This window comes from Paramormyrops kingsleyae, chromosome 8 (assembly GCF_048594095.1).
Source record: "Paramormyrops kingsleyae isolate MSU_618 chromosome 8, PKINGS_0.4, whole genome shotgun sequence".
NCBI classification, from domain to species: domain Eukaryota; kingdom Metazoa; phylum Chordata; class Actinopteri; order Osteoglossiformes; family Mormyridae; genus Paramormyrops; species Paramormyrops kingsleyae.
In genome coordinates, this window is record NC_132804.1 from 27104433 (window position 1) to 27116576 (window position 12144).

The 12144-nt window shown below is 44.1% G+C and overlaps 1 protein-coding gene across 14 annotated transcripts in view; it reads right to left on the minus strand.

Moving 5' to 3' along the window:
• atp2b2 (ATPase plasma membrane Ca2+ transporting 2) overlaps positions 1-12144 on the minus strand; it is a 130938-nt gene that overhangs the window by 52297 nt on the left and 66497 nt on the right. For all 14 annotated transcript variants that reach the window (XM_072715554.1, XM_072715563.1, XM_072715559.1 and 11 more), the window contains one exon: positions 5420-5964. In XM_072715554.1, coding sequence (XP_072571655.1) covers positions 5420-5618 — 199 coding nt within the window. In that variant the 5' untranslated portion in view covers positions 5619-5964. The remainder of the gene's footprint in view (positions 1-5419; positions 5965-12144) is intronic.

Below are 12144 nucleotides of genomic sequence, written 5' to 3' on the forward strand. Positions count from 1 at the left end.
ATAATTAAGTTAAAGGACATGAAAAATAAATGGGTAGGCCAACAATTATTACGGGATATGCGTCACACGTTCAGGAGAAAATAGATGGTATAGTGACAGTATAATGATGTAAAATCGGTATTACATGATGTAATGTTTATAAGTCCATACATTGAATTTAACACAGATTGTTAAAGTCACCGTTTTCTCTGGAAGGGAGCAGGGAGTTACTGCTAAAATTAATAAAAATGAAGAAACTCGGGATTACGTATGAAATGCTACTCCCTACTTTTTGAAGTACTTCATTTGTTCTGAGTTTTGCTGCTTTAAAATTAAATGAAGCATTCTTGCTGATGGGATGAAATGATGGCCTTAAACCTGCAGAGCTGGGGGGTGAAATCTGACCCCTGGGACGTCCCTCCCATGCTGCCTGGGCTTCCACTGGGTACACCAGCTTCCTCCTCCAGTCCAGGCACTGACAAATACATTAACTGGTTTCTAAATGACGTGTAGCATATGCTTGTGTGAGCGACTGGCATCCTGTCCAGAATGTTCCCCAGTCTCCTGCCTGTGCTGTTCGCAATAGGTCACTGCCTCTTGGTCTTCCCCTACCCTCTGACCCTGCACTAGATGTGTCACTGGAAAAAAGATTGATTATTGGTGATTTACAAAACAAAGAAAGAGAGATAAAGGTGACTGACATTCTTTCGCTATCATAAAGCCTACCCAGGCCAATAGTCTTTCACCTTACAGAGTTTGCAAGGCCTTTCCTGTCCACTTTGTGTAAAAAAATAATCAAACAAAGCATAGTACCAATCAAATTATCCATCCCACATACAGGAATGAATGATACCTTTTGGAACTGCAAGCTACTGTATTCATTTAACCTCTGTATTTCAAAAGAAAAAAAGGACTCACTCTGAATCCTTAGAGGTAACAACTGATATACCTGCTATTCATCTATCTCCTAGCATCTTCCAACTTATGCTGATCAGGGTCGCGCGGGGGGGGGGGGGGGGGAGATGTCAGTCCATCACGGGGCACATCCCACTACCCACACATGAATATTATATCCAACCCTGCAACTCAAAACGAACCACAAACCCCTCTCAAATCAATGCATTTTCAGTGTCCAATACCAATCGGCATGCTTGGTTATTTATTGCGCATTGATCCTCACCAGTAGAGAAATAACAGGCAAGTTTGGTGATTTGTGTTTGACGGGCAGCTTCAGACCCGGCCAGCTGGCTCCCTAACAAATACATTTCGAGTTGCTGACACTGAAATACATTCGTCACAGCAGTTGTTTTTTTCTTAATTAAAAGAAAACTTGCTCTGTTCATCTATTACAGGGACAAGTGCCTGATTTTAAAGATCCACTTCTCATGAGCTCTTACAAAAAAAACAACAGTCTCTTCTTTGCATCTTTTGAATGTAAAAGACCTCGATAAGATCAAAGTCCTGTGTGCTTGTAAGCTGATGACATCAGAATGGTGAACGGGTTTTGTAAGTAAGAACAACCAATATGAAGAACAGGGTTTCATAGTGTCTGTGACTTACGTTTTAACAGAGGATGGGTGCTTCCTTTAAGGTTAAATACAAGCAAAGTCAGCACCTTGACTTGACCAAAAATGATAAAATAACATTGCTTATGTTTCAGCAAGCCAGATCAGACAGGAGGTACTTTAGCTGGGGCATGAATGTTTTCTGAATCAAAAGGGTCACACAAGCAGATTTTAAAGGTTCAGTGAATTAGGTTAAGATGGGGCATGAGAATTATTCAGTCAGTTAATAGTGATACAAGTAACATGCGCTCCCTAGAGGGTGGGAGGCTAACTTCTCTAAGAATTCTGAACAGGCACAAAATGTCATGCTGCCCAAAAGTACACTTCTCCGGACCCCTACAGGTTAGCGTGGTTAGCCACAGCTAAGTCGTAGCACATTATTTACAACCCATCCCAGAGATGCCAGTTCCTCCTTTTAAGAATCATTTTAAGAATCACCGATGGAATGAGGGCGCCTTGAGTGGCAAACAGGAGAAACTGTCCTTATTAAAAGAGATTGTGCTCCATACGAACAATTCCTAGAGGGATCCAGATTAAATGGGATATTTTTGTGGAGTGGGGGGGGGGGGGTTGGGGGTTGGACAAATGCTTAAACTGCGAGACTAGATTAGTAAAAAATCATTAGGGAACCAGGGACCCTTTGGAGGCTGGGGGCTGATGAACAATTCATGGGTGAGAGCGATGGAGGTTAGCAAGGCTGATGCTGGAGCAGATGCAGAAGCATGACTGTGAGCCATGGAGAAATGCAATAAGCCAGAATGATGCATGTATTATATATGGTGCATTTATCTTGATGTGCAGTACGCATAGCTATATACCGTGAGTATCAGATAAACGGCATGCCATACAGAACAGCTGTCACAGGGCAAACGGCTAAACAGATCACCTTAATATTTATGTATGTAGCCACCGTGTAAACAAATCAACTACATTTTCCCGTATAAGCTGGATATTCCCGATGCGATCAATTGCCAGACTTCAGGGCTGTTTTTTCCACTTGCTAAGGAACTATCAAATGATTGCTGGTTATATGCTGGGACAATTTATTTCACTTCTGCAAACATTTTCCCTCAGCAAAATGCCCAAAGTTCCTTCGTAATAACAATTCTGCATAATTAAATTTTATAATTTAATATGTGCGTATTATTTAATTCCATATGTTATGAATACTGTTTGTTCTGGAAAGTGAATCGGATGTTTTACTCAATAACAAAACTGCATGTTCTTTTTATCTAGCGTCATGCTGACGTAATTGTACCCTTACATCGTAACCTGCTCCTTCCCTATCAACAGATTTCCATCCGACTGAGAATCAGAGTACTTTTTTTTTTTTACCTTTAACCTTTCTGTTACGCCGCCTCTCGGCCTCACCCCTGATAAATAATAGATCTACCCTAAAAAAAAAAATACATCACTTCAGTGTGCAGTGGGAAAGAGCGGCTTGGGAAATGTGGTTTATTTTTAGAAATAGCACAGTTTGGGGGGGGGGGGTGCATTTCACTGAAATGTAATGGGCTACCAAACAGAAATAGAAATGAGAGCAAAGAAAGTCATGGGGGAGGCCAAGAGAAGAAAAAAAACCAGTACGTTCCACCAGCAGATATCGGGTACGGTGTGGTCAGAGCACCTGTCAGTGCAGGGCTGCATAGCCGACCTATAACAATAACATCATAATGATCAGGATAATGTAACACTGCAACCTTGGCCCTTGGTGCTGTGAATCATCATCACTTTCATTAGTATTATTACTATTATTATTATTATTCTACCCATCCATCTTCTGTAACTGCTTGTCCCATGTAGGGTTGCAGGGGTCCGGAGCCTATCCCCTGATTTATTATATTCCAAAGTGAATTACATAACATACACAACTAATAGTTGTTTTTGCACACCCGCACTTTTGTACCATAGTGATTTTCCTGAAAGGTATAACTCCTGCCCCCCTTCAGAGTCTCGAACCATCTACCGACTACAGTACACAATACACAAATTAGCCGTGTCTAACGAGGTAAGAGTGTTTCCCTGAAAGACCTCTCACAGCCACTTTCCCCGCATCATTATGCGCGCACATTGCGTGTAAAATAAAAATGGCTTCTGTTGTTTATTTCCATTGCTGTCGTATATATACCCTCTCCCTACATCCATAATGAGTCACCGAGGGCTAGTTCCGAGGTTATTTCCCTCAATGTTTGGATGTGTGTTGCCAAGATATGCACCTGCTGTACCTCACATTGGAGGATAAAAGACGTAAGAGAGCTTCCCGCTCCAGCTCTGGGACGTCTCAGCAGCTCACCGGTCCTGTTAGAAGTGCACGTTGCAGAGCACCACCTGCTCCCCTGACCACTCCCACAAGCTCCGGGACAGCCTGTGCACGGCCGGTGTGATGGGCACACGCCCGGACCCCCCCCTCCACCGCCTCCGCACCCACTCCCCCCGACTCTGCGGGCTTGAGGCCTAGCATCCCTCATGCTGAAACTCAGCGGATTGCCATCCGTCACCTTCTCCCATCTGCCTAGCAGAGGGTTTTGCCGAAATGCCCGTCTTGATTTTCACTGTTTGATATATTTTTTTCTGAGTTGAACAACCTTAAGTCCCTACCAAAAAAAGAGCAGCCCCTCCCTACGCATCAAACAGCAAAGTCCTCACTCCCGCCGCCTCATGAAGTATTATTGAGTGGACGGCTTCTTCCAAAGCATCTGACGTGGCCACCTGATGTTTCTTGCAACTTCGACTTAATCGGTGAGGCACATGAAGATCCTCATAGGGAAAGAGTTTGAAAAAGTGAGGAAGAATATGGCTCAGCAGCCAGCTTATTAACATGAAAAGACGCAATCGTTTGTCTTCATTATCAAAGGGCACTTTCAGCACCGCTGAATTGCTCGGAAGGTGCTTTCCACCCAGTTACCATGACGCCAATTATACCTGTGGTTACTGGAGCAACAAGCGGGAATGATGCTGCTGCATTGTGTCAGGCTGGGAGACGCAGACCTGCACTATGGTCACTAAAGGCTTCATGTGGTTCATCAGTCAGAAGCCTTTGCTCCTCACAGACTGATTTTACCATGAAGCCAAAATGTGTCTTGCTGTCCTACATATCTCGTTGAATGACAATGGCATCTACATGACTATGACACAACACTCAAAAGTTGCAAGACAGAAAGCAATTTTTGCTACAATTGCCTAATTTTGTATCCTTCTTTTTGTCCGGTTCTAGCTACTAAGGGAGGAGTTATTGACTAGTGTATCCTCTAGTTCTGTAAACTAACATTCCTACGTAACAGCAAGGTGAATCTCCTATGATAGCTCGGGGCAACAATTTGATTTTGTTTTTCTGAAGAACATGGTTATGTAAGATGAATCAGACATCTGCGGACCGGAGAAGCTCCTGCCACAGAAATGCAATGGGACAGGGAGGTGAGGTTTTACTTTCCATCGATCTCAGACGAAGAAGTTACCACTCGCCTTCTCCAGTGTGAAACAGAGCCAGTGAATGTAAATTTACTCAGAGGCGACAGCCATATAACGAATTAGCGGTGTGACAATTTACAGCTAATGCAACACGTTCACAACATGCAGGAGATGCTATTGATTTTTTCTTTCGTGATCATGGTTCAGTCAGCAATACGACACATGCCAAAGCTTAGCACTGCTTTAATTGCGCGAAGTAACACATGTGGAGTAACTGTCTCTTTGGTTGCCCTGGAGACAATTCATTTAATAACTCTTTTGTTGAAGTGCTTGTTAGGCTGTAGAGAGCCCAGAGAAACAGGGACCCGTATGACCCCCGGCAAGTTAGACCTTTGTGAAATTCAAGGAGTCGTGAGGTGGTCGTGGCCGTGAACACGCCTGCCCGACGTGCAAAGACGCAGACTCACCCTCCGTCGGTGATGTTTTCAGGCGCTTGCAGAGTCCCTCCACGTCCCCATAGTCCTCCTGAATTTTGACGATGGCGTCGTTGCCCCGCAGCTCCATGAGCGTACGGAGGTCCATGAGGGAGCAGCCGAAGCCGCCGGCATGGCTGCCCTCGTTTCTTTGGTTCTTGGCGTAAAAATCGCTGTTGGTCATGTCCCCCATGGTGTCTCGGTTATCGCTCGGAAGCTCGAGCGGCGAGCGGCGACAGTGGGATCAGGAAGAAAAAAAAAAAAAAAAAACAGAAAGCCACCGCTGAAGAAGTCTTAGATCGCTGGGTCGGGGTGAGAGACGGCAGGGGGAAATCCAGTCCAGGGTCTGAGGTGCAAGGAGGGATCCTTCTGATTCAGAGAAAAGAGAAACGAGTCCATCCAGGAGCACTAGAAAAGCCAAGCAGAAGTCCAGGCAATTCCTACGTTGAGGGCTGCAATCCTCTTCTTCTCCATGTGTAGTTTCCCATTCTGCTTATGTCAGCCTGCTGCTGTCTACATGGTGATCCTCTCCATTACTCCTTCAGAGAGAGAGAGAGAGAGAGAGAGACAGAGAGAGAGAGAAGCAGGAGGGAGGGAGGGAGGGAGAGAAACAGAGAGAGAGAGAGATGGGGATGAGGATTCGGTCTCACAAGCACAGGGAGACATACAAAGGACAGAGACACGGCTGCATCATGCTAGCGAGCCCCGTGGGGGGGTTGCGGTGGAGCTCCACGCCGGATGCAGTGTCCGGGCAGCCGTTGTCACGCGGGTGCCTGGGCTCCTCTGACACAGCGGCAGCAGCGGTGCCACACGGTGAACTGTCCCCGGAGCTGGTGCTAAATAAGGCGGCTCATTAATATTAATGAGCTAGCTAACCACTCGCGCCTTTCAGCTCGCCTCGCAATGTGACTCGGATCCAGCGGCGTGCATGGCACCGCGCTCTCACCACTACGCGCGCCGATTCAGGAGACGGACAGATCTCCCCCTGCTTGAATACACGGAACACAGCTGAATCTTAATGCTGAAAGACCTTGTTGTTGCTTACGCCTTAAATAGCCTTCCCGGGCATTGTTTGTTTTGTTGATTTTTTGATTGTATTTATGTCATGATAGCTCCGTTGTTGGCTCAGCTTGATTTGAAAGCGACTGGTAAGATTTGAGCCAGCAAAGCTGACTGGGGCGGGGGGGGTGGGGGCAGTAGAGTGGGGGTGTTGTCAGGGCTGTCAGAAGCTGTTCTCCTTTTCAAACCCACCATCGGGACATTGAGCATGAGCTGTCAGCTGTAACTAACAGATACTCCTGGTCCCGCACACCAAGCTCTCCCAGTTTGTGGCTATGGTGACCCTGACGGACGACTCCACTGCTTCACAGGGTGACAAAATCAAAATCTGACAGTCAGGTCCGAAATCAGCAAATTGCAAAAAACTTACACACCCCATACAGCATGCTGTGGTGAATGCTACACTGCTGGAACACTGACAACGGGCACTCATGTCTATTTGCATTGTCGCTAATCCTGCTGTCTTTTTCAAACATGGACCCTGACGTACAGGGGTGCTCATTTTTAGCCCTATGAGAGCATAACGTATTGGGTCCCCCTTCCAGACCAATCCAATTATGTTAAAAAAAAATTTAGGGAGCTTGGAATGATCCTAACTTTCCCTCCCCCTTTACAGCACCCCTGGTGATGTGTCTTTGTAAGTTTTTGGTAATTTTAAGCATGAGAGATAGAGTGAGAGGTATGCCTTGGCATAACAATTTCCCACAGGATAAATAAAGCCTTATCTTATCTTATCTTATATCGTATCTCGGTTGTAGGCGAGTGGCCCCAGCCATGCTGTGTTTCCAGTTTTACACTACACTGACACACATGACTTGTACTGGGAGGTCCCCTGTCATCCGTCATGGTAAATGACATTCCTGATGCCCATTTTACCCACAGCATTAAGTTACCAATGCACCACAAAACTTTCCTAACCCCTTACACTGTAACTTTGGCACACACTCACAATGCACACTACAAAAAGCAAGTTTTTTTGCATTATTAAATGCTTTTTTAAATCGCTACTGATCAACTCACTCTGAAAGCTACGCCAGACGCCCAGTTCATTCAAAGCACTGTTTGCTTTTTTTTGACTTGTTCCCATTAGTGGTAAAGCCGTTCGTATATCAAATAAGCTGAAACACGTTTGTTGGTGAATGTCCAACATCACTGGATGGTTCCCTGAAATGTTAAATACCGGAGTGAGGAACTAATTGCAGTGCAGCATCCCTACCACTCATTTGGGCTGCCTCCGAACATGCCGTCCTCAGACGTGACCCGAGGCTGTTTGGCGGAAGGTGACGCTGCAATTTCATACAATGCCCGGTAGACTCCCAGAAATCATGGGGATACCCCCTGGGTAACCCCCAGGTAAGTCAGAAAACTGCACACATGAACTTTTCTGGGCTAGTGATGCTGGGCAATGGTCAGTAAAAGCCAAGCAAATTCTGCTACCCAAAGCTGACCCCAGCTAACTCTTGATCCAAATATGGCACTGATAATTTTTTTCCACATACAATAATCATAAACAAATAGAGTAAACATATCAGAATATAGTTGGAACCTTTATTTCTGTTTTGTTTTCTTGACCAAACATGTTTGTCTTAAATGCTATAAACAAAAGCACAGAACACAATGGAGCACAAAAGAACGTTGTGCTCCAAAGGCATTCCGGTGCCGCAACCTGCATTGTGCCATTCTAATCCGTAAAATACATCCAGATATCAAATGTAGGGAAAAAGCAAGGGTGAGGGTGGATTACGGAACATGAAGGTGTGGTTATATGTACCTGTTGTTTGTACTTAGAGGCAAACATTCTGGTGGTTTAGGGTTTAGGGTTTTCTTTTTAACATAGAAATGTTAAAATTGAAAGCTTCTATCAATTTCCGCCCAAGTAAACTGGGATAAAAACATCAGTGTAACAGACAAAAGAAACGAGAAGCCATAAGAGAGATTATCTGATGGCAAAATGTGAACAGTGAGTAGTAGTCAGAGGGCAGTAAATCCAATCCAGCTCTCCCACAGTCTTCATTTTCCGTGAACTGATTAAGAGGAAAAGGTGCATCACCAGCTGCAAAGAGCAGGGCTACATGCACACAGGGGAGCACGTCATGGACCATGATTATATCTTTCCTTTACCCCACTTAGAACATGACCTGTACATTACATATCTGCAATGGGCAGACAATCAGTGGGGTACATTACCTGGTGCTCTTTGTTTCCTGGAATGAGCTTCAGCCACACCCCCCGCCCCACCACACCCCCCATGACACATGGGAGTGGTTGGAAAATGGGTGGACGAATGGATGATGTCCTTTCATAGCCACACTGCCACTGAACATCTCCAACCCTATAATAATTCACCATAACCCTCTGAAACTCCCATTGATTTGGTACTTCAGTAGTGACTTGTCTACATTTATTTATGTGAAATAGGTTTCCTGAAATATCCTAAAATCTTCAAATATATGTCATCAGAAATACAGTGGCCCCTCGGAATACATCCTTAATTCGTTCCAGATCCTTGGACTTATACCAAACAAATTTTTCCCATAAGAAATAAAGGTAAAATGTAAAATCTGTTCCCATGGAAAAAAATCCTATTGTTATTGGCATATTATACATTGATTGTGTCCTGCACTTGCTCGGTCAAAGAGCGGGGAAGCAGCACAGGAGCCGGGAAATCGCGCGAACGAGGGATTTTAATAAGAAAACAACAAGGAACACTATACACCATAAAACGGATGTTAGAGATTAAAGACCGGACTGGGGAAAACATACCTAACGCAGACTTAAATACATTGGACTAATAACAGCAACAAGAAACAGCTGATAAACACGGGGATTCCACACGAGGTAGATGAAGGGGCGTGGCACATGGAAGGAGCAGACGAGCGGGGCATGACAGTTGGGGTTGTATAAAATAATTTAAACACTGCTTAATACTAAAATACATAAATACAAAAGCAATTACATTAAATAAATGAAAACAGAGTTATAGCACGGGTTGTTCACTGAATGGTAGCAACTGGTGTACTGATGCTCTTGGGCAGTCCTGGCTTTGTCTCGAGAGAGGTAAACAAGGGTAGCGCGCAGTGTCGTGACTCATTTTGACCTATGCAAGTTCTAGCACGCGAGTCGTATTCCAAACAAAGGTCATATACCAAGCAAAATTTTTCGCGTCCAAACAGGACGTATAACAAGTTGGGCTTATTCCAAAGTGGACATATACCGAGGTACCACTGTACATTTAAATTCTATTCCTGCCTGTCCATCAGCATTCTTCTCAAGAAACTGCACAAGGGTCTGAACTACAAGGCTCCATTGTACTGTTTAGATCCATATCACCAAACAGCTTATTCACTGCGACCAGACTGGGGCATGTCCCCGGAATGCACAGTGAACGGGATGCCAGTCCATCACCATACACACACACAGCGAACATTGCAGACACCAGTCCACCTAAACATATGTGTTTGGACCTTGAAGGAAACCCACACAAAGACAGAGGAGAAGATATGAACTTCACACACACAACATCCTACAAGAACTGAAGCCACGGTTGTGAGTCCGTGTGCAAGTATCATACAGACATCTCATTGAACATTAAACATTAAACTCGGCAGGAGAAGTATGTCAAGTTTTTAAGGTCTGGGACATAGCAGCACCTTCATATTGCAGAAAGCCTGTTGCAACGAGCACACTTAAAGTCCATCCCAAAGCTGGACACTTTCAGTCCAGAATCACCAGCCATCATCTTCCTCATAACGCAGCTTTGGCACAGAGCTGGGTTGCGAAGCTTTATTGTAATTTGAAACTATACAGACCAGGGGTTTCCAATTCTGGTCCTGGAGAGCTACTATCCATTAGGTTTTCTATTCTACCTGCCTTCTTATGAGCCACACTTGATCCTGGTATTTACAGAAACAGGAAAAGTGGGGTCAGGAGGAGAGATGCCCACTGGTCACATGTAGCCACTGAATAACATGACATCAGCAGGGGTTTCTAACGTCTTTTAAAGTTTTGTGTAAACTAGCCAGAGTCAATCCTGAAGGAGGAAAATAGAAACTTCTGCAACAGTATAGTGTAAATGGGTGAGACAGTCATTCAAGTCAAGGCGCAGGTATTTGAGGCCTTAATACGTGCTTTTATTTCCAAAGTAACACTTTACAGGAATTGACGAGTATCCACAATCAAACAGGTCTAACTCAGGTTGGCTAAAGTATGTGCCCTACAATGAACTGGCATCCTGGACCCCAGCCTTAAAGATCACTTTTGTTTTTCTAGTAATTCAGCATCTTGCACCTCCCCCATCCCCGCCTCTGACCAATCTCTTACTCCACCATGACAGATGGACGGGAATTTACTTGCTTACTAGTCATTATATTTATTTAAATATAACCCAGAACACGAACATGTTTGATGTAAAGATGAGAAACTTCTGATTTTTTTTTCCAGCTCTAGACTTGCCCAGACTCTCTTTGAAGCTGATGTCAGAGAGGAAACTGCTGGCCAGGTTTCTCATCATCCAACGTTCACAGAAAAAAAAAAGGAAAACCTTCTTCACCTACCAGGTGCAGAATCAAATCAATTCAGCTCACACGGACCTAAGGGCAGACACAGGGCCAGATTTAGCATCCGCGTTCACCCAGAGTTCAGCTGTGGACAGAGTTTCCTAAAGCCCCGGAGCGTCACGTGTCCCGCTTTCTCCGGCTTGGACACCTGCCCTTCCTCCCGGGCACCCCGAGAGTTCCGCTGTCCGGTGGCTGACAATTCTCACTTCTCACCACTAAACATTTTACGCTCAAATCAAAGCTCTAACCCTCCAACACACATTCACTACACAAGCTGCATAGCTGCACCTTTCACAAAGTGACAAAAAGCCTTTTATAGCTTTTTGCTGCTAACCTTTATTAATATCCACGCTTTGCTTCATTAGAATCTTCTTCCGAACAAACACTCAGTAGGAAGTGCGTTCAAAATTGAATTAGACATGTTACATACGTAGATGAATACACTTACTAAGAATTTACAATATTACATAACATTTACAAACACACAGAAAATTAATTAATGGAAATAATGCTACTTAATGGAAAACTGTTTGTAATTTATTCACGTCTGACTCATTGCCCCTTGCACCTCAAGGAACTGCATCAATGTTTTCTAAACACCTTCCAGCTGTCAGCCACCTTCCCTTCTTCCATGTTGCCTTGCATGCTGGGATGCTGCTCTCTTAATAGTGTCCATCACAGAATATGTGAGTTTTCAGTGAATCTTATTCATGTTCAGTGTCAGTACTGCTGAACTGACATCCTGTGTAGTGTCCCTTGCCTTGTGCCCTGTGTTTCCTGAAATAGACATGAGGCTTTACCTTGACACTACATTAAATAAGTGATGATAAAAGATGCATGAATAGATTTAACATTTTAGAGATACTATACTTCAGTGGTAATATACACGCTAAACTAAATTTAATTAGTGTAAACATAATATGAGGGGTTACATTTTTATTTATTTAAATTAAATTAATTTAATTTCTTGGATTTGTGATGTATTGAGGATGAGGTGATTCTGGAGATTTTATCAAATGGATAAATGCTCATCTATGTCATATCATGAAGAATGAAGGACTCAAGGGCAGGGGTTGTGGCAAAACAAAAGGGCTTTCATTAAAC